This window comes from Erpetoichthys calabaricus, chromosome 11 (genome assembly GCF_900747795.2).
Source record: "Erpetoichthys calabaricus chromosome 11, fErpCal1.3, whole genome shotgun sequence".
Lineage (NCBI taxonomy): Eukaryota > Metazoa > Chordata > Cladistia > Polypteriformes > Polypteridae > Erpetoichthys > Erpetoichthys calabaricus.
Window position 1 is genome coordinate 80,550,095 of NC_041404.2, and position 23,099 is coordinate 80,573,193.

The following is a 23,099-nucleotide window of genomic DNA, read 5'->3' on the forward strand; positions in this document are numbered from 1 at the left end:
AGTGATCGCACAGCAACATTTGGTGCATGTGATGTGTTGTTGGCCAAAAAAATCTAGCTCAAACAGGCCCGACAATCTCGATAAGATGCTTTTGTCGCAAAACATAAAACGCAGGAATCACCTGACATTGCCTATGACACTGACATTCCCACTGACAGCTGCAGCAAGGATGTTAATGATAAAACACCAAAACAGTCAACGTCAGCACTGAAAACTGTTGAACATGAACGTTGTGAAGACACCAAACTTATGAAAATGCAAGCATGTTGACTGATGAAAACAAACATGTATTTTTCTGCTGCAGTGTTTTTTTGTCTCTTTAATCTTTGATTAATGCCAGTGAACAGCTACTACTGATTTTGTGAGAAAAATGTTAATGTATGCAGTTATTTTGTTCATAGAACAAAACAATGGTGCATTTCGCTGTTATTTTAAATTTTCCTAGCTATTTTAACTTCATGTAGATGGGGGCCCACATAGGGATGGCCATATTTTCACCAGATTTTGCACCTTATATCTGTATTGGTGCTAGAACAAAATTAGCATGAGGACAACAGCTTATGTTGCAATTTTTTTTAATTCATGGGGCAGATGATGCACCCTAATTGATATAATTATCTTTCTACTAATCAGTAATAAATAATACAAATACAGGACTCTACATGGGCGGCACGGTGGCGCAGTGGGTAGCGCTGCTGCCTCGCAGTTGGGAGATCTGGGGACCTGGGTTCGCTTCCCGGGTCCGCCCTGCGTGGAGTTTGCATGTTCTCCCCGTGTCTGCGTGGGTTTTCTCCGGGCGCTCCGGTTTCCTCCCACAGTCCAAAGACATGCAGGTTGGGTGGATTGGCGATTCTAAATTGGCCCTAGTGTGTGCTTGGTGTGTGGGTGTGTTTGTGTATGTCCTGCGGTGGGTTGGCACCCTGCCCAGGATTGGTTCCCTGCCTTGTGCCCTGTGTTGGCTGGGATTGGCTCCAGCAGACCCCCGTGACCCTGTGTTCGGATTCAGCGGGTTGGAAAATGGATGGATGGATGGACTCTACATGATCAAATGAATAAAGTTAAACAAAAATATATTCTCTAAAAAATTATGATCAGTCATCTTTGCTCATCTTCCTGGAATTTACCATTGCTACAGTAATTATTTTGTATAGTAAACATTTTGTTTTTTTGCTTGGGATTTCCCTCAAATATATAGAGGCCACAGGCTACTAGGTATAACGTCTTCTAATAAAATGATTACAAGTGCCAATATCATGATATAATAGGTACATAACAAGTGTGTGTCTGTGTTTTATCTGCTGCTTGATTTGAGAGCACTTTTTAATTGCTCTTCTTTCACTATACCCAAGGATTTCAAAGCATCCACCAACTGACTGCGGGCATTTCCAATGAAATTATTGCACAGGAAAGAAGGCAGGCCACCTTTTCCATCATGTAGAAAAAAGAGAGGGACCCGGACAAGACCCATTGTCTGAGGAAAAAAGAAGAGAAAATATGAGTAGAAAAAAAAGGTACATTCACTCCTTTAACATCACCATCTCATCATACTATACCAACTTTAACTTGAACGTTATGAGCAGACAACACAGGATTTCTCTTGGTGTTATATTAAGACACAGAGCAAAATAAATACAATTATCAACAAAGTATACAATACATGATACAATCCCAAAATTTTATACATTAGTAGTGAATAACAATATATTCCACAAAACACTTAATAACAGCTCTATAAAATGGAATCGGCACTGATTGGGAAATGTTCATCTTTTTACGTTAATGGAGAATGCTGAGCTTTTTTGATAAGAGAAGTTGTGTGTTCATCCCAGTTCAGACTGTGAATGATAGTGATGTCAGGAAATTTAAATGATTCCACCATGTTGACAATCACAATTTATAATCAGGGGTCTCATGTATAAACGGTGCGTACGCACAAACATATTGCGTACGAACATTTACACATTCAAATCGCGATGTATAAAACCTAAACTTGGTGTAAAGCCACACACATTTCCACAGTAGCTCATATCCTGGCGTATGCAAGTTCTCCACTCAGTTCTGCAGACTGGCGGCACCTAGCGTCAAAGCAGTGCTACTGTTCCTGTGTGGTTACCCTTTCTTTTTTAGATCCACATCCCTGACGCGGCTTTATAAATACACTGAAATTAACCACATATTGTTTATTAGTTTAATGCATCTGATTGTAATTAACCTGTAACAATATAATGGTCCACAGAATGGTCAAACTATTCCAAATACCATAGCTTTCTTTAGTGTTGTTACTTTCACTGCACCTTCTTTTTCTTGTTTCAGCTGCTCCCGTTAGGGGTTGCCACAGCGGATCATTTTTTTCTATATTACTCTCACTGTACCACTCGGAGTATTTATATCACTGCATCTGAGTGTGGAATCACAGCTCTACAGCAGCTGATTGGAAAGAGAATTATCGGTATACAGCATCAAGCACACGCTGCCTCAGCCATGCTGCCTATTTGAACTGCTCTCAAACGGCAAACGCTTCAGAGCCTTTCCTCGCGGTTTAGAAACAGTTTAATCCCAAGAACTATAAACGCATTCAATCTGTCCATCAAGTGCTCCTTGTAGAACTGTTTGTACTTATAAGTACAATTACATCACTGTAAACTTGCGATACAGTTATAATATTACACAACCTGAGCCACTTTATAAAGCGCGTATTTACATATGATGACGAAATCATTTTTAAGATGAAATGCAGCAAAATATGTTTATTATATTATACAGATATAACTTTAACTTAATTTAAATAATCTATATTGTTAATAAATAAACATGTGAGGACACGGTGTCGCAGCGCTAGCAAGAAGCTGGCGCTCCGTTCACGGATTGTTCCTGCCTCGCGCTGTATTCTTACTGGGACTGGCGCGACACTGGATGGATAGAATAATTTAACATGTACTACGAAGATATTTCAATATTCCTTAAAAGTTCTGAAGAATTGGTGTTCTAAGCTTACAGATGGCTTAACGTCTACTACAGAGGTGATTGTGTGGCAATTGGGTATTTGGAAAAAGAAAAGTAAGGACAGGAATTGGAGGTTGGTACATTTGAAACAAACAGTACTGCTGCCATAAATTATTTCATCGAAGGTTGCGCACGGCGCAGCAAGCATCCTTGCATGAGTCATGAACAATCACTGCACCACCGTGTTCCCATGTTTAATAACATGCTTTAACTCCTATCATCATGAAAATGATATCATGTATACATCTCAGTATTTTACTTATTCAGAGAGCTGTAATATCACAAATGTAATGGATTCTGTGTCCTGTCAGAGGAAAAGAAAGCCGGTTTAAGAAGCACATAGTGATTCACACACATACAGTGCATCCGGAAAGTATTCACAGCGCATCACTTTTTCCACATTTTGTTATGTTACAGCTTTATTCCAAAATGGATTAAATTCATTTTTTTCCTCAGAATTCTACACACAACACCCCATAATGACAACATGAAAAAAGTTTACTTGAGGTTTTTGCAAATTTATTAAAAAATAAAAAAATTGAGAAAGCACATGTACATAAGTATTCACAGCCTTTGCCATGAAGCTCAAAATCCTGTTTCCCCTGATCATCCTTGAGATGTTTCTGCAGCTTAATTGGAGTCCACCTGTAGTAAATTTGGTTGATTGGACATGATTTGGAAATGCACACACCTGTCTATATAAGGTCCCACAGTTGACAGTTCATGTCAGAGCACAAACCAAGCATGAAGTCAAAGGAATTGTCTGTAGACCTCCGAGACAGGATTGTCTCGAGGTACAAATCAGGGGAAGGGTACAGAAAAATTTTCTGCTGCTTTGAAGGTCCCAATGAGCACAGTGGCCTCCATCGTCCGTAAGTGGAAGAAGTTCGAAACCACCAGGACTCTTCCTAGAGCTGGCCGGCCATCTAAACTGAGCGATCGGGGGAGAAGGGCCTTAGTCAGGGAGGTGACCAAGAACCCGATGGTCACTCTGTCAGAGCTCCAGAGGTCCTCTGTGGAGAGAGGAGAACCTTCCAGAAGGACAACCATCTTTGCAGCAATCCACTAATCAGGCCTGTATGGTAGAGTGGCCAGATGGAAGCCACTCCTTAGTAAAAGGCACATGGCAGCCCGCCTGGAGTTTGCCAAAAGGCACCTGAAGGACTCTCAGACCATGAGAAAGAAAATTCTCTGGTCTGATGAGACAAAGATTGAACTCTTTGGTGTGAATGTCAGGCGTCACGTTTGGAGGAAACCTGGCACCATCCCTACAGTGAAGCATGGTGGTGGCAGAATTATGCTGTGGGGATGTTTTTCAGCGGCAGGAACTGGGAGACTAGTCAGGATAAAGGGAAAGATGACTGCAGCAATGTACAGAGACATCCTGGATGAAAACCTGCTCCAGAGCGCTCTTGACCTCAGACTGGGGCGACGGTTCATCTTTCAGCAGGACAACGACCCTAAACACACAGCCAAGATATCAAAGAAGTGGCTTCAGGACAACTCTGTGAATGCCCTTGAGTGGCCCAGCCAGAGCGCAGACTTGAATCCGATTGAACATCTCTGGAGAGATCTTAAAATGGCTGTGCACCGACGCTTCCTATCCAACCTGATGGAGCTTGAGAGGCGCTGCAAAGAGGAATGGGCGAAACTGGCCAAGGATAGGTGTGCCAAGCTTGTGGCATCATATTCAAAAAGACTTGAGGCTGTAATTGCTGCCAAAGGTGCATCGACAAAGTATTGAACAAAGGCTGTGAATACTTATGTACATGTGATTTCTCAGTTTTTTTATTTTTAATAAATTTGCAAAAACCTCAAGTAAACTTTTTCACATTGTCATTATGGGGTGTTGTGTGCAGAATTCTGAGGAAAAAAATGAATTTAATCCATTTTGGAATAAGGCTGTAACATAACAAAATGTGGAAAAAGTGATGCGCTGTGAATACTTTCTGGATGCACTGTAGAGCACATAAAAGATCAAATACAAAACAAAGCATTTAATGTGCTACTTAAGTTACGATGGGATTTGAAAAACTAGTAAATTAAATGATTTTAAGATTAAGTTTATGATGTTCTACTTTAATGACAAAATTAACTACGTGATTAAAGTGGAAGTTTAGAGATTAAAGTTGACATTTCGTGCTTTTTCCCCACTGTGTGCCTATTTTTTTTTTCTCTGTACCCTAATATAAGCTTTCATATGACACTCAGACGGTGGGCTACCACTCGCCTTTTCACGGCAACTTTGATATCTGACATCTTTTTTATTTCGGGCACTGTGCGACTTTGTGAACTTGAGCTTTAGAGTTTCTCCGATACTCTATGTCACTCCATCAAATTCCTTTTGTTGTTTATACCACTGTTTAAACCAACAAATAGTGCGTTTTTCCTTGCCTCCACTTGGTGTTCACTGAAATTCTTCTATTTACCCCCATGCTTTTGCCATTGTCTTTTCACAGAAGGCTGCGCTTAAGGGCTATTAATCTTGATTTGCATATTCAAAGAGGCGTAATTCTGGGAGGAGACGGGGCAGGACAGCAGGTGCGTGCACGTGTGTTACTTTTCACGCTGACCGGGATTTATTGAGCGGAAGAACGTGGAAGTTGGTGTTCTCACAGATTTATGCATCTGGATTTTTTTGTGCATAAGCACATTTCCGCTTTTGTGAATTCTTCGCACGCCATTATGCATGAGGCCCCAGGTGAGTAGGCTAGGCAGTGAGGAGTACCCCATAAAATCCACAACCATTTCTACGGTTTTCAGTGAGAAGTCAAGCAAAATGACACCTTTTATTGGTCTTAATCTTGCCTGAAGAAGGGGCCCGAGTTGCCTCGAAAGCTTGCATATTGTAATCTTTTTAGTTAGCCGATAAAAGGTATCATTTTGCTTGACGTCTCACTACATTCATAATGCCTAACATGGTACAACACCCTAGTACTACGGACATACTGTTTCCAGAGTACTCAAGTTGAGACAGTTGAAGGTGCACCTGTCTCCTATATGGCACCTTGTCTACTAGCCTTGAAAACTTTACCCAGAGTTATCACTTTATTTTGTTGTGTTAGTGTATGCTTTGTTTTGTAGTTTAACACTTTATCTGTCCTGGATTTATATATAAATTTCCTTTTGAAATTTGCCATTACGTAAACCTCTCAGATCCTCCTACACTGCCGGTGATGTGTTACTTATATTTGCTGTATTAGTTTCTTTTAAATTGTTGAATTTTTGCATTTGATATTTTCTAAAATTGTTAATCGTTTAAAGTGTCCCATGGTGTTCCATGCTGTTAACAACACTATAAAAAATAAGGACTGGTTGATTGATTGAATGATTTTATTTTACTCTATCCAGTACAGGATTTCAGTGATGTAACTCTGACAGATACGGGAAACGAAAAGCACCAGCAACTTCAAATATGCTCGACATGAAGATGGCAATCCATCTCCTTCTGCTGCCATATTAATATTTTGTACAAAAAAGGTTAGTTTGTTTCAAAAAGCAGTGCCTCCAGGATGTCATTGTAGTCAGTTCTAAATTAGTGATTTATTGATGCCAGTCAAAGATTTGGGTTAGGCTTAGGGTTATTTCTGAATTCAGACTGTTAGGCAGGTATTAGTTTAAAAATTGCATTACAGCACGTCTTTGCCACCTGACTATGCGAGGCAGATCATTTACTTCTGTTCAAGGAACAATCCATATCTAATACACGTATGTGTGTGGATGACAGTGAATATGTCTGAGGACCAGCAAATCATAACGGACTTTCGTATCTTTTCTACATCATCACAAACTGACTACCTGCAATAACTCTGTCTAAAAGATATTAATAATGTAATCTGTCCGAAATTAAGAAAATATGCCTGTAGTTTTCACAGGATCTGCAATTTTATACTGCAAGATGCTTCCACATTTACAAATGATGCAAAGTGTCAAGGTGACCATGGAAATCATTTGCAGACATGAAAAAATGAGTACGGCCGCAACATAGAGACAAAATTTGCAAACTCATTCCTCCCTCATCTTATAGTGGCAGGAGTGTTGCCTGGCCAACCTTTCTGATTAGTTCTTTATTGCTTAAATATATCTAAAATTAAAATAGTAAACAATAGCAAAGGATGCTGATGGCCTCTCTATCTGAACACCTTAGAGCAATATGCTGCAATGCAAATGAGAATCACACGTCAGATTTTTATTTTGCAACAGACATTTAAAGAAAAGGAATCTGTTTAAATTTGGTGGGAAAGCAACCAAATTAGAGAGTAAGTTAATGTGTTTGCACATACTTGCATTGAAAATCTCCAGGAATGGTGCTTAATTTCTACAATCAGAAGCCTCTTCATGCCCTGTTGCTTTTAATCTATATGCTGTAGTCAGAATGGAAAAACCCACCGCTGAGCTACACGGGCTAGGATGAATAAAGCCATCACGTGACATGGATTGAGGAGAACTCAAAAAAACTTTAAATGTCCTCATGAAACAAGTGATTATTTTAATCAGTGATATAACTCAGTGAAAATAAGATACAACTGTAGCCCCCAACAATAAGCATTGCCTTCACAGTCAAACATACAGTATGGTTAATACCAGAAAGACATCAGATCCTTATTTTTAAAGGATAAACATAAAGGAACAAAGTGTTCTTTGCTTTTTATCAGCTGCAATTTAATACACACTCCCTCATTACTCATCAGAAAAAAAATCAGCATCAGTTGTACAAAGAAAATGTACCTCAAGTCCAAATTCCTTTCCCTGAACAGCTGCAGCTTCTACTGCCCGAAGCTCCGCCAGAGTTAGCCTTTTCGTATAGAAATGTGTCACCAAATGAATGGGTTCTTCCCATATATGGCAGTACATGTGGTCAGACTCTGCAAAATCAAGGGTATAGTCCAGCTCTTCAGACAACTCTCGTTTCAAACCTTCCTCCAAAGTGCGATCACTAAGGTCGACAAACCCTCCTGGAAACCCCAACTGACCATCAAAACGCATCTGCATCTGAAAGTGGAAAAAATAAATAAATAACTGGATAACAGACAAACAGGCTGACAGTAAGTGGGAACACACAATACATCAGCTGTCATAGGTATATAGGGCAATAATGAGGTTTTAAAAAATGTACTGGTATTAGGTTGGCACAGTGGTTAGCACTGCTTCCTCACTGCACCGCTATAGTGTCCTGGCTCCTGGCATTTCAGCTGGGTATTCTAGTTTTTTTTCCACATCCCTGAAAGATATACATATTATTTTAACTGGGCACTTCCAAAGCAGCCACCTGGTTTATGCGAGATCAAAAGAGACAACTGGATGGATGGATGGATGGATGGCTGGATGGATTGATAGATACTTTATTAATCCCCAAGGGGAAATTCACATACTCCAGCAGCAGCATACTGATAAAAACAATATTAATTAAAGAGTGATAAAAATGCAGTGCAAGTTAAAAAAATGCAATGTGGAGGGTGCAAGGCAGGTACAACAGTTAATGACATTGTATAATGTTAATGTTTACCCCCCCCCCCCCCCCCCCCCGGTGGAATTGAAGAGTCGCATAGTGTGGGGGAGGAACGATCTCCTCAGTCTGTCAGTGGAGCAGGACATTGACAGCAGTCTGTCGCTGAAGCTGCTCCTCTGTCTGGAGATGATACTGTTTAGTGGATGCAGTGGATTCTCCATGATTGACAGGAGCCTGCTCAGCGCCCGTCGCTCCACCACAGATGTCAAACTGTCCAGCTCTGTGCCTACAATAGAGCCTGCCTTCCTCACCAGTTTGTCCAGGCATGAGGCGTCCCTCTTCTTTATGCTACCTCCCCAGCACACCACCCTCACCATAACCGTTTGATAGAACATCTGCAACATCTTATTGCAGATGTTGAAAGACGCCAGCCTTCTAAGGAAGTATAGTCAGCTCCGTCCTCTCTTGCACAGAGCATCAGTATTGGCAGTCCAGTCCAGTCCAGTTTATCATCCAGCTGTACTCCCAGGTATTTATAGGTCTGTACCCTCTGCACACAGTCACCTCTGATAATCACGGGGTCCGTGAGGGTCCTGGGCCTCCTAAAATCCACCACCAGTTCTTTGGTTTTGCTGGTGTTCAGTTGTAAGTGTTGAGTCGCACCATTTAACAAAGTCCTTGATTAGGTTCCTATACTCCTCCTCCTGCCCACGATAGCAGTGTTGTCAGCGAACTTTTGCACGTGGCAGGACTCCTGAGTTGTATTGGAAGTACAATATATATAGGCTGAACAGGACTGGAGAAAGCACAGTCCCCTGCGGCGCTCCTGTGATGCTGACGAGAATGTCAGACCTGCAGTTCCCGAGACACACATACAAAGGTCTGTCCGTAAGATAGTCCACGATCCATGCCACCAGGTATGAATCTACTCCCATCTCTGTCAGCTTGTCCGTAAGGAGCAGATGTTGGATGGTGTTGAAGGCGCTAGAGAAGTCTAGAAACATAATTCTTACTGCACCACTGCCTCTGTCCAAGTGGGAGAGGAATCGGTGTAGCACGTAGATGATGGCATTCTCCGCTCCCACCTTCTCCTGGTATGCGAACAATCCACATACTGGGAGAAGGCAGGTAATGTTTTGTCCAGCGTCACACGGTTAAAATCTCCAGCGATTAGCACAAGTTACATAGGAGTATGTAACAGTGCTCTGTCTGGTGGGGCACGGTATAAAATAAAGAGCTTACTCTATGAAAATAGCACCAACTATACAAGTAAGTTGCATACCTGAAAAGGGAAACGCAACATTGTCTGTACTACAGCTTGCTGCTAATGCTACTTAGTGAGTTGCATTGTTATTTAAAATAAAATCATACTTTCAATCACAAGACCCTGAATGCAAATCCATTACTCTGATATAACAGCTGCTGTATACCATGTTTCTATTTAAAAGAAAAACAATCAACTAAACTAATTGTTAAAAGGAAAAAATAATTGCATGATTTAAGTACCGTAGTCATTGCTCATTTCACTATTAAGTTTAAATGGACAGGAAGTTCCAATACACATATAAAAAAAATGCACAAAACTAACAGGAAATAATAAGTATCAATATATAAACCCTTGCATTTTGGAAGCCGCAGATACAACACAGAAGAGATCAATTATCAGTTTCTGAAAAGAGCTGCTTATCAATGCAATCCTAACAGAAAGAAAATATGTTTAAAACTGTGTCTCCTGCAAAGCACTTGTGAAGATGTGACATTGATTACCATCAACTACAGGATAAAATATTTTAAATACAGAGAATCACAGCATAACAAATTAAATACAAAAAAATCGAAATTCACAAGATTACCAGAGAACAGAAAAGAGAGCTGTATCATAGAAACAGCAAAAAGATTCAATCAAACTGCTTGAGAAAACACATATATCTATATCTAGCTATCTATCAATATATATTGTCATAAAAATAGCCAAGAGACATTGGGAAGGCTTGGGGCAGCCACCCGTATAATATTTCCCGGCTGCAAAATCTGTCAAAAGTCAAAGACATGTTCATACAACTCAGTCCAAAACAGAAGATGGTTGCTTTTAAACCATCACGGGGGAAGTGATGTCATCAGGACTGGAACCAGAAGTGACATCATTGGCTACCCCAAAACAGGATGGGATTTCCCCGAGAATGTTCTGCAAGGAATTAAGGGAGAGAATTAGCACACTTCACCACCCCCTGGTCCGACGTGGAATTGCATTTATTCAGGCCCTTTGGTTGTCCTTTAAACATGTGTGTGTAACAATATATAGATATATCTATCTACCTATATCTATATACATATTATAAAAAAAATTTTGGGTCGAGACGTGATAATCTCAGAGAGACACACTGAAGTCCTGCGAGACTACTTGCACGTCACGCCCTACTTACAAACAATTTCAAGGAGACACTTTAATGTCCCATGAGACAAGGAAGTGAGACAAAAGGACAGCTGCTGTACAAATTTTAAATGATCGTTGCGCAGCGCGACATAAAGAATACGCTGCTCAGCAGCAGCAGCTGATCTGTCCGCATCTCCTTAGCATGTGTTCAGCCCCCCTTTCACAACGTGAGCGGCAGAGATGCGAAGTGCTGAGTGTGAAGCGCTCCACCGGTTTCTTGTGGGTGGGCGAGCGAAGCGAGTAGGGGGCAAAGCCCCTAATATATCTATCGATCGATAGATCAATAGATAGATGTACACTAGCTGTGTGATCCAGCTTTGTCCAAGAAATTTCATAAATTACTGGGCCTCAGTTATAGTGCCGTCAGTTAATGGGATGTATCAGAAGTACTATACAAATAATTAAGAACGTTTTTGTATATATATTTTTTAGGTATGTAACCCTGAGCTAAAATTATTGGCAGTGTGATACAATGGCTAACGCTTTGGACCCAGGACTTCAAACCGTGAGGTTGTGGGTTCAGATCCTGCTACTGACACTCTGTGACCTTCAGCACCTCACCTGCCTGTGCTTCAATTGTAAAAAACAAAAGAAATGTAATCACTTGCATTTCAGATGTTGCAAGTTACCTTGGATTAAGGCGTCAAATAATAAGTTATAATAACATTGTTAGGTCGCCAGAGCTGCTTACTTTTGAAAATGCTACATACAAATGTCCTAACATTCCCACATTAGATCAATTCCTGCTTTTCCTGGTGACTTGACTTTTGTTGATGTTATTTGCAAAACAGTTTTACAGGAAACTGTATTCTTTTGAATTGAAACATGTAATCAGTGGGAAGAATGTGAAATTTAAGTATGTATGATTAACATTACTAGATGTTTATGATTTTCTTTTGTTTATGTCATTCACTCAAGTATTTCTTTGTGTGTTTATCGCCAGTTGATGAGTGATCAAGTAAGTGAGTCAAGCGAGTTTATTAAAGTGGAAACCTCATGAAGAACATACACAAGTTTAAGTGGGACCAAGTTAGATGATGAACTGCTGGATCCATTGTCATTTAAATCTCGTTGTTAAATAGTACCTGGGTAAGAAAATAAAAAGCATTTAAAATATAGCTGCTGAAGACTAAAATAAAACAAACAATTAAGGGACAGGAACCTAAACAAGCAAGCTAGTTAGAATTGAGAATAAAAATGTCTCTTAAGCAAAAATGACTCCAGCAGCAGTATTTGACCTTTTCATTTAGGAAATTATTTTGGAACAAAAACCTGCAGCCAAAGCAGCCTTCCAGGACCAAACGAGTAATCATTAAATGTACCCCTTTCGCCATTAACTCTTCACCATGCTACATTAATCAGGTAACAGTAGCCACACTTTCTTTCACCACTCACAATCCTCATTTGCAACACCTAAGTAGGCCTGGGCACAACAGCCATGTAACATTAAAGCTCAGTCTAATAGCTCAATGTTAAAATGCACTCTGAGAAGCTGCCACTTAGTTAAAAAGAATATCTATCAATTTATTTATCCATAAAATTCCTATGTTTTGTTCATACAGAAAAAAAAACTGGAGCTGATTTGTGCAATTACTTCTTCAATATTTCAGCATATCAGTTTTAGATTTGACCTCACTCGTCCTCCCACCAGGGTTCAGATTACTGTATAGCATGTGGTTCAGCGTTTCTGCTATGTTTCTGCTGGACTCCTCTGAATAATCGTTAGGCTGCTTTCTACTGTACAGGGGTGGGCAAAAGTAGGTTTACAGTTGTTTGTATGGAAAAAGACATGTAGGATATGATTATTGCAATAGCTTTATTAACTGTATGAATGTCACAATGATACAATCTAGTAAGAGCTCAAATTGCAGGCCTTCGTTACTTACACTTTCTTGTAGTCTACTTGCTACACTCAAGCACACTTCAATAATAAGAAGAAAACAATTAAGACGACACACAATACCAATAAACAATACAATAATTGATAAATAAATAATAATGCAAGAATAAACTCTGCATTTTGTGTACTCGCAACTGTAAATCTACTTTTGCACACCACTGTATACTGCATTTGAGTGAGCGACTTGAAGCAGTCCAATTTATCATTTGTCACATCTAACACTTTCAGAACTGACATAGTGAAATGCACCAAATAATGGCCGTGAAAATCACAGAGAAGAGTAAAGTGTGATTAGCTACTTGCATGATAAATGGCACCTTGTATAACTCTGCAATAAATACAAAAGCTGTTCCTGTTTGATATGTACTGCAAATTATACTATGCAATGAAAATAATTCTTTTTAGTTCTTTTAGAGATTTCTAAAATTTTCTGGTGTGTGAAATCAGTATAGTAACATGGTGCAGTCAAACCTTGATGACTTTGGCAATATAAAATAAAATAAACTCCAACATCAAGGTGATTATGCACATTCCAGTTCCATCTGGGGAATTATCTGGACTTTCCAAAAGATATAATCATTATCCTGGGTGTGCATCCTCTTGAGTATCCTGACTAGGTGCCCAAGCTACCCGAGCGCTCTCCTCTGGATCTAATGGAGTTGATACTCTGCTTCAAATATGTAGAGCCACTGAATATTAGAGCTGTCACAACCAGCCCAGCCTCACTTTACAGTTATCTGATAAACAGTTTCAGTCTGTCAAGACCAGGACTAATCCATAAGCTGTGAGATAAATGAATGGTGCATTTTTATCTTTAGAGTCTTTTACAGTTTTTGGATAAGTATGTTTAAAGTGTGTATGTTTTTTAATTGGTTGTTTGGGGACTGTTATGGAATGATTTCTATTTACTTTGTGTTGAATATTTGTGTTGATGTTTTGTTGTTATGAACACCTCTGAATCAAATTTAACTGATGTTGTTATAGCAGTAAAGTACAGTACAGAGCTAAGCGAGTTCATCCTAACAATCTGCTCTGAGAGCTCCATCTGGTGGCAATTTCTAGTATGGCATCCACTAGCCCAAATTTCTAACAAAAGGGCCAAGTGCCTTAGCACAGTCCATAGTACCTGCTCGCACCTTTCTGTCTAAACTCCTCAATGCAGGAACTTGGCCTACTAACAATTCCTAATGGCCTCTTCCTTACCTCTTTTGGTGAGAAATAACTTTCAGAACAACCAATAGCCAGCCATACCGCCTGCACTTCAGAAAAGGTAATCCACCTGAAATAAAGCATGTTTGGCCCAGCCAGTACTTGGATAGGAGACCATAAAAGAAAAAGCATAGGTTGCTACTGGAAGAAGTGTTGGCGAGGCCATCAGAGGGTATATAACCTGAAGTCTGTGTGTGGATCCCAATACCTCAGTGCAGTGACAAGGTCGTATCTCTTTCATTCCCTCACCACCTAACAGTGAATGCGTGTTGAGCATACTGGCACAAAATGGCTGCTGTTGCATCATCCAGGTGAATGCTGTGCAATGGTGGTGGTTGAAGTGGCTCCCCACTGTGTATGTAAAGCACTTTGAGTAGCTAGAAAAGCACTTTATTAATGCATTGTTATTAATAATATTTAAACAAATGAATCATGCTAACATTTGTGGACTGTTTAAATGCAGTAAACTTGACAGAAACAGTTAGAAGTGTGACAAGTGAGAGTTCCTCTTTCAAGGTATAGAGCCTGCCAAAACTGCTTCCTGCCAAGTGTTGGCTCAATGCAACTTCCACCCTGGCCAAACCCTGCCAGCTTAAGCAACCTCTTTAGTAAATATATATATATACAGTATATATTTATAGTAGTGACACATAAATAGCTGTGGAATGCACAGAGATCATCAAAGTGTACATAGCTCTTTGAATGAAAAGTGGCATGGTGAAAAAAAGTCTTGTTGGAAATACTTATCTCGTGATAAATTATACAACAACTTCTAAAGTTCTTATAAAGTGTGCATTCTTTCCACTTTAAATGATGTCTAAAGACATGGCTGTACACTGCGTAATACCACTATCTCATGGACCCATCTTACTTAATTCGATTCCAGCCATCAAATGTTGTCATCAGTGCAGAGTTTGCACATTCTCCCTGTATTCATGTGGGTTTTCCATCAGGTACTCTAATTTTCCTCGTACATCCCTAAAGACATGCCGGTTATCCTAACAGGTGAATCCAAATCGGCCTGGCTGAGTGTGTGAGTGATCCTGGCATTTTCCTGCCTTGGTTCCAGCATTGCAGATATACACTCCAGCACACCACTACTCTAAACTGGATAAAGTAAGTCTTAGTATGTTAAGATGCATCTGCACTGGATATTAGATAATTAAAAATTCACCTTTAAAATTATTCACGGACCATGACATAAAAATTAACATGAACTTAGGTAACAAAACTACTTTATACATCATATATGACATGTGAAGGCAGCATTCTTATTTTCTATGTTGTATTTCTGTTTATAATCTCATATGTGAAGACGGAGCTTCAATTTTTCAATCAAGCCCGTGGGCAATTCTTAGAAGTGTACATGGTAATTGATTCCTTACCATACAGGCCCTTAAAATGGAAAGCTGCAACATTATAAAAACAAACTTTAAATACTGCTATTGGAAAATTTTTAAAAATCTTTCATAAATAACTGCCTCTGTAATACAGCTGACTGGAACACGTGTCCTCTATCAGTTTTCTTCTTTTATAGGTAGCTGGGCACTAGTGCTTATTCATTCTACATATTTAGTGTGCATGAAAAACAAGGAGGGAATGTAACAAGTCACAGCTACTGTATGCACATTCACCCCCGATATTAATCAAAGCTAAAGTATAAGACTAAAGTGGGGACTCGGAGGTGGGCTCCCCCATCTCCGGGACTGAGGTCACCGAGGTGGTCAAAAAACTCCTTGGTGGCAGGGACCCAGGGGTGGATGAGGTACGCCCGGAGTTCCTCAAGGCTCTGGATGTTGTAGGACTGTCCTGGTTGACACGCCTCTGCAACATCACATGGACATCAGGGACAGTGCCTCTGGATTGGCAGACCGTGGTGGTCCCCCTATGGGGACCGGAGGGTGTGTTCAAACTACAGAGGGATCACACTCCTCAGCCTCCCTGGAAAAGTCTATTCGGGGGTCCTGGAGAGGAGGGTCCGTTGGATAGTCGAATTCGGATTCAGGAGGAACAGTGTGGTTTTCGTCCTGGTCGTTGAACAGTGGACTAGCTCTACACCCTTAGCAGAGTCCTGGAGGGTGCATGGGAGTTTGCCCAACCAGTCTACATGTGTTTTGTGGACTTGGAAAAGGCGTTTGACCGTGTCCCTCGGGGAATCCTGTGGGGGGTACTCCGAGAGTATGGGGTACCAGACCCCCTGATAAGGGCTGTTCGGTCCCTGTACGATCGGTGTCAGAGCTTGGTCCGTATTGCCGGCAGTAAGTCGAACCCATTTCCAGAGAGAGTTGGACTCTGCCAGGGCTGCCCTTTGTCACCGATTCTGTTCATAACTTTTATGGACAGAATTTCTAGGCGCAGCCAGGGTGTTGAAGGAGTCTGGTTTGGTGGACTCAGGATTGGGTCACTGCTTTTTGCAGATGACGTTGTCCTGTTTGTTTCATCATTCGTCTTCAGCTCTCTCTGGATCGGTTCGCAGCTGAGTGTGAAGCGGCTGGGATGGGAATCAGCTCCTCCAAATCAGAGACCATGGTCCTCAGACGAAAAAGGGTGGAATGCCCTCTCAGGGTTGGGAACGAGATCCTGCCCCAAGTGGAGGAGTTCAAGTATTTCGGGATCTTGTTCACGAGTGAGGGAACAATAGAGCGGGAGATCGATAGGCGGAATAGGTGCGGCATCCGCAGTGATGCGGGCTCTGCATTGGTCTGTTGTGGTGAAAAAGGAGCTGAGCCGTAAGGCAAAGTTCTCAATTTACTAGTCAATCTACGTTCCTACCCTCACCTATGGTCATGAGCTATGGGTAGTGACCGAAAGAACGAGATCGCGAATACAAGCGGCTGAAATGAGTTTCCTCCATATGGTGTCTGGGTTTTCCCTTAAAGATAGGGTGAGAAGCTCAGTCATCCGGGAGGGGCTCAGAGTAGAGCCGCTGCTCCTCCGCATCAAGAGGAGTCAGATGAGGTGGCTCGGGCATCTGATCAGGATGCCTCCAGGACGCCTCCCTGGTGAGGTGTTCCGGGCACGTCTAACCGGGAGGAGGCCCCGGGGAAGACCCAGGACACGCTGGAGAGACTATGTCTCTCGGCTGGCCTGGGAACGCCTTGGGATTCCCCCGGAAGAGCTAGAAGAAGTGGCCGGGGAGAGGGAAGTCTGGGCATCTCTGCTCAAGCTGCTGCCCCCGCGACCCGATCTCGGATAAGCAGAAGAGGATGGATGGATGGATGGATAAAGTGTAAGAGGTCACTGGAATAACTAACCATAGGTGAAGGACGTCTTAAAATTAAAATAACATTTATCTCTAAAGTAAAACTAGCATGATTATTTTTACCTCAATAAAATACCAACAATGATTAGAAATATAGATCTTAGCAGATATAGCAAATGTAAAAATGATTTTTAAAACAACAAGTTACATAAACTGACATCATTGTGCACTGCTTCAGGGATCCAGCATCCTGTGTTTGAAATCAGCAGTCTCCATGGAGTTTGGACATCTTCCTTGCGCATGATTGGATATTCTATGTGTACTTATTTTCGCACAACTATCCAAACATGTGATTGTTGCATTCACTTGCGATTCCATGCGACAATACTTCTACTATTACTACTAAATTGGCCCCATGTGCATAACTGAGCTCTACAATGGACTGCCCCACAATGCAGGGTTGGTTTTTACCTTGTACCTGCTACTACTGGGATAGACTCCAGTTCCCTGTGGCCCTCCCTGAACTGGACTCTGCAAATCTAACAGTGTTATGAGGTTCCATTTACATCACATACATAACTAATAACATAAATGTTTCTTTTTGAGATGCTTTATAGGACATTAATCATTCTTAACTGTGCATAAACGCCAGTGAAACACATACACTGTATATTAAGGTGTATACACTCAGAAGTGACACACATACTGTACATCATATACTCTACAGTGAAACAGATATACTTGATTCTGAAACCCTCAAACACAAGGACCATATGCTGAAACATCTTTAGTCAATAAAAACATTGTGACTGCATTTTGGTGAATATATCATTCATACTGAATGCAAGAAGAGATACAGTAATCCCTTGCTATATCGCGCTTCGCCTTTCACGACTTCACTCCATCGCGGATTTTATATGTAAGCATATTTAAATATATATCGCGGATTTTTCACTGCTTCGCGGGTTTCTGCGGACAATGGGTCTTTTAATTTCTGGTACATGCTTCCTCAGTTGGTTTGCCCAGTTGATTTCATACAAGGGACGCTATTGGCAGATGGCTGAGAAGCTACCCAGCTTACTTTTCTCTTTCTCTTTCTCTGATCCTGACGTAGGGGGATTGAGCAGGGTGGCTGTTCGCACACCTAGACGATACGGACGCTCGTCTAAAAATGCTGAAAGATTATCTTCACGTTGCTATCTTTTGTGCAGCTGCTTCCTGAAACGACATGCTGAACGGTGCTTCGCATACTTAAAAGCACGAAGGGCACATATTGATTTTTGCTTGAAAAACAAACTCTGTCTCTCTCTCTCTCTCTCTGTCTGCTCCTGACGGAGGGGGTGTGAGCTGCTGCCATCAACAGCTTTGTGCCGCGGTGCTTCGCATACTTAAAAGCCAAACAGCCCTATTGATTTGTTTGTTTTACTCTATCTCTGTGACATGATCTGCTCCTGACACGCACTCCTTTGAAGAGGAAGATATGTTTGCATTCTTTTAATTGTGAGACGGAACTGTGATCTCTGCCTTGTCATGGAGCACAGTTTAAACTTTTGAAAAAGAGACAAATGTTTGTTTGCAGTGTTTGAATAACGTTCCTGTCTCTCTACAACCTCCTGTGTTTCTGCGCAAATCTGTGACCCAAGCATGACAATATAAAAATAACCACATAAACATATAGTTTCTACTTCGCGGATTTTCTTATTTCGCGGGTGGCTCTGGAACGCAACCCCCGCGATGGAGGAGGGATTACTGTAGTTGTTTTCCAGAAAATGTATAAGACCATTTCTGCCTTGCATGCAATACCAATTGTTCCCCACTATGGGACGTGGGATTGGGCAGAGATAGGTACTAGACAATACCCCCACAATATCTGCCCCCGTGTTCAGTTATCCTCAGCATGGAGAGGGCCCTCACTGCAGGATGGGGGCAGGGCCTGATGTTGACGGGGTTGTCTGAGTGTTATCATTTAGTGTTCACATTAACCATTTATGCTAAATGCTAAGCACACTAACTATGTTACAGGTGTGTATGTGTGTGGCATATGAACGAGATCTGCTGAGACCACTGTGTGCAGGCCGCAAATTTAGGTGTAAGCCACAGACTTAAAAGAAGTCATTACTAGTGAATGTGTTTACAAAAATACACCTCTGATGTCATACCTTTCTTATATGCTACCACTTGGCACTGTGCAGCAAGGGAACAATTACTGAAAATAGGTAGGATCTGACATCTGACCCCACCCACCTTAATCCCCACCCCATCCTGCTTCCCACCACACGGGGTAGCTGCCTGGCAGCAGGACATGGGATGGGGTGGGGTGGGATTTAATGTGGAACATGAGATAGAGTGGAGAGTGGTGTGGGTGGAGTCAAATATCAGACTCCTCCCCTATTCTGTAATTCTCTCCCTGCTGCAGGATATATAGAAGGTATAACTGTTGATGTTCAAGTACTTATTTCATTAATTATGCATGAATATGCCCTCTGTGCACGGCGGTCTGTGCAAATTACTATCACACATCATATACGCCCCTATTACATGGAGAACAAAAAAAAAAATTGAAAAGCTCAAACTATCAAAACAATTAACACAATGATAAGCCATTAGTACATTTACTAATTTATTAAAAAATCAGAAAGTGATGGTTTCGGTACAATTACAAAAAGTAAACAAATTAAAAAAGGCAAAGTTTTCTGTCATTTAAATATTGATAATAGCCTTTGTGTACTTTTCTATCATTTTGGATTTGTAAATTTGTTAACGTTTTATTGTGAAAAATGAATGGCATTTTACTTGGGAAATATAGCAGTACAGTTAAATCGCTAAAAAAATGAAATTTTTATGGTTCGTCTGCTCAACCCAGCCTTACTGTCAAACTCTGCCCATGAAATTAATATTTGGCATCCTTAAAATTAAGGTGATACGCATACAAAACAATGCTTGAAATGGTGGAGAACTGGTTAAAATTGATGAGGTGCAGCTTCAAAGACTAGAGTTAATTTCAAGCTCCGGTTGTACCCACACTTAATAATTCTGCCTTGACCCAACCTGATACCGCAATGTACCACAGAAAGCAAAACGCCAACAGAATAAATGGAGTTTCAGCACTTCCAAAGACCAGCAACACAAAGTTAAGACGCTTCTTACTTACTGGCTACACTCTGGTAAGTACTCTAACCTTCTGTAAAGAGCTTTGCTATGCTAATTGATCTTAATGTTGCTACGTGAAATACATATTCATTGGTTTATAATCAAAGGAGGAGGAATAAGAATGTTTACAAATGTCCTAAATTAACACCTCCTTGTAAACGTACAACTTAACTTTATCGAGAAATGTTCATATGAATCCAAATGGCTTCTTGGCTTAAATATTTTAAACAGATACACAAAAAGAATAGCTTTTTTCTCACCAAAACAGCGTATTTTACAGGAATATGGCTGAATAGTTTCTCATCCGACGGCGCGTATAGCATAGCATGACACGCGTGTTTGACGGCACTGGGTAATTGGAGCGATTTTTCACGAGATATAAGTTTGCAATTCATTGCTTGTGATGTATTTCAATAACGCCACCGGATGATTCTAAACTTTTCGTTCTGTTTCATCCGCTTCTGAGTGTAACAGCGCTTCCTAAGTCCCGTCCAATCACATCACTAAATTTAACTTCCGTGTTTTTCTTAGGCACCAATCAGCAAAGTCGGGGTGGTAGAGAGAGAGAGAGAAAGGGAGGGGGAGCTCGTGTGTACTTGTGCGCTTGCAAAACAAATAAGATCTGCAACTGTGTTGTTAAGGACGCCTTTGTCCTGTGCACAACAGGGCCTAAGCTGCACTTGGGTTTTAATTAACTTAAAGTACAATTGTTTTGAAATGCATTTCTACAGATAATAAATCATATCAGAAAGCAGGGGCGGATCTACCGTAAAGATGTTGCAGGTGCACACCTAGGGGCCTTTGCAACTTGCACCAACTATACCCGCGACCCACCATCACATAAATGTACTCCGTGAGCAAATTATTAGGATCAAAATACAAACTCCGGGTAGGGCCGGCTTTTGCTCTCAAAACGTCCATTTTCAAATGGACCCAACTGGGGCGAACAATCTTACCACAGTCGAAAACACCGAGATATTTTTTTCCCTATTCTTGGGTACTTCACACTGTTCCACTCCATTCAAATTACTGTGGTAGTTCCAAAGTGTCACCCGTTATATGACTGCACTCGGGTCCTGATTTAGGATCCTGATGTGGCTCATTGTGTGGGGGGTGCAGCAGCGTGCTGAATCAGTGTATGCTCACCACCACCACCACCTCCTCTTCCTCCTCCTGGAGTTTCATGTGAACATTAACTACAGCAGCTTACATGTGTGTGTATGGATAAGCAGGTGTTCAGGAATTCCTCATATATATATATATATATATATATATATACTCACTGAGTAAATTATATGTGTGTGTGTATATTATATATATTGTCACACACAAGCGCATGGGGAGCGGCTTAAGGACCCAACAGGCGCCACAACAAGTCGTGCCAGGGGAGAATGGCGGGGTACTAACCTCTCTTTTTCTAATCCTCCAGAAAAACCAAAGCATCGCCACCATGACCACTCCCGGAAGACTTCTGATTCCACCTGCTTCCGGGTCCCTTTCTTACCTCTAGTCCCCTCCTGATGACATCATCTACCCATCCACCACCACGGCTTCCCCATCATTTCATCACTTCCTGTTCCCCACTATAAGTTGTCCGCCAAGCCATTTTGTCCCCGTCGGTTGTACTGTGCTTGAAAACACTGACTAAACAATATCCTTTTGATTTACTTTACAGTATACGGGGCCTAAACAACCCCAAACCTTTATGATTGTTGTGTCTTTTATTACAGTGACGGAGTCAACAGGATAGAAGCCCGAGAAAAATGTCTGAAGGACAGGATTTGAACACGGTCCTGACAACCATGGCCAACGAGCTCCAGGCCCTGAAGGTGGACCAGGCCGCCACGAAGGCAGAGTTGGTCGAGACGGCTGGCTGCAGCAGAAGCGGTCAAGCCAGAGCCCGCAAGGCCTCTTCCACCTCCTATCGTGCCGCTCTCCGATGCGGACAATATAGAATCATACATGTCGGTCTTCGAGAGGACTGCCTCTCGAAACCAGTGGCCGAAGGCGGAGTGGGCATCCATACTGGCGCCGTACTTGAAGGGGCCCGCACAGCGGGTCTATCATGATCTCCCCGAGGAGGAAGCTGCCCAATACGACCTCCTCAAGACCAAAATATTTAAACGCTACGACGTAACCTCGGGCCAGCAGGCGAGGGAATGGCGGCAATGGAAATTCGACCCCCACAGCCCAGCAAGAGCCCAGGCGTTCGAGTTCTGGGGCAAGCTCAGGCGCTGGCTAAGGCCAGACGTCAACCAGGCCCGGCAGGTGGTGGAACAAGTAGCTTGTGAGGGGTTGGTCAACGCAATGCCAGACGAACTTGCCCAGCAGGTCCGAAGGCACTCCTACAAGGACATGAACGGTCTTTTGGAGGTTCTGGAGCGCCAACTGGCGGTGTCCCGACTCGGGGGGGTCGGAGAAGCCTGTTTGCGGTGTCCGACAAGGATGCGGCGCCACCCTCGAGCCCAGCCGTCGTGCAGCATGGCCTCCGGCAAGACCGAGGGAGAGGGTGCCCTCCTCGCCACGCTGTTACAAGTGCGGGGAGGTGGGACACCTCCTTCCCACCTGTCCTCTCAACATCGTGGAGCCAACGGACTGCACCTGGGTCAAAGGAGAGAGGTACTGTGCCCTGTCTAATCCCTTGGCGGTTCCTAATACGGGAGTGTTGTTGGTAAATGAACACTCTGTGGTGGCACTGTTTGACTCCGGGAGTAAATTTACCATTGTTGCTCACCGTTATGTTCTGCCGCAA

General features: G+C 41.9%; 1 protein-coding gene across 2 annotated transcripts; it reads right to left on the reverse strand.

Moving 5' to 3' along the window:
* Positions 1-453: 453 nt before the first annotated feature.
* Positions 454-20,838, reverse strand: LOC114660620 (U8 snoRNA-decapping enzyme-like). Of its 2 annotated transcripts, none has more exons than XM_028813420.2 (3): positions 20,608-20,838; positions 7,732-7,995; positions 454-1,471 (listed from the first exon to the last, which is right to left on the reverse strand). In XM_028813420.2, the coding sequence occupies exons 1-3, from the start codon at positions 20,740-20,742 to the stop codon at positions 1,292-1,294; spliced, it is 579 nt and encodes a 192-aa protein (XP_028669253.1). In that variant the 5' UTR covers positions 20,743-20,838; the 3' UTR covers positions 454-1,291. The 2 variants fall into 2 exon arrangements, with proteins under 2 accessions (XP_028669253.1, XP_051789609.1); XM_051933649.1 differs by lacking the exon at positions 20,608-20,838 and adding an exon at positions 8,120-8,152.
* Between the last annotated feature and the right edge of the window lie 2,261 nt (positions 20,839-23,099).

What these genes read in the sequence shown, in the direction of transcription:
- LOC114660620 (XM_028813420.2), bottom strand. Translation starts at nt 20,742, where the DNA reads ATGAATTGCAAACTTATATCTCGTGAAAAATCGCTCCAATTACCCAGT. An exon ending in CTGTAAAATACGCTGTTTTG is followed by an intron (nt 7,996 to 20,607) that starts GTGAGAAAAAAG and finishes TTCCACTTTCAG; the next exon opens with ATGCAGATGCGTTTTGATGG. An exon ending in GAAAGGAATTTGGACTTGAG is followed by an intron (nt 1,472 to 7,731) that starts GTACATTTTCTT and finishes TTTTTTCCTCAG; the next exon opens with ACAATGGGTCTTGTCCGGGT.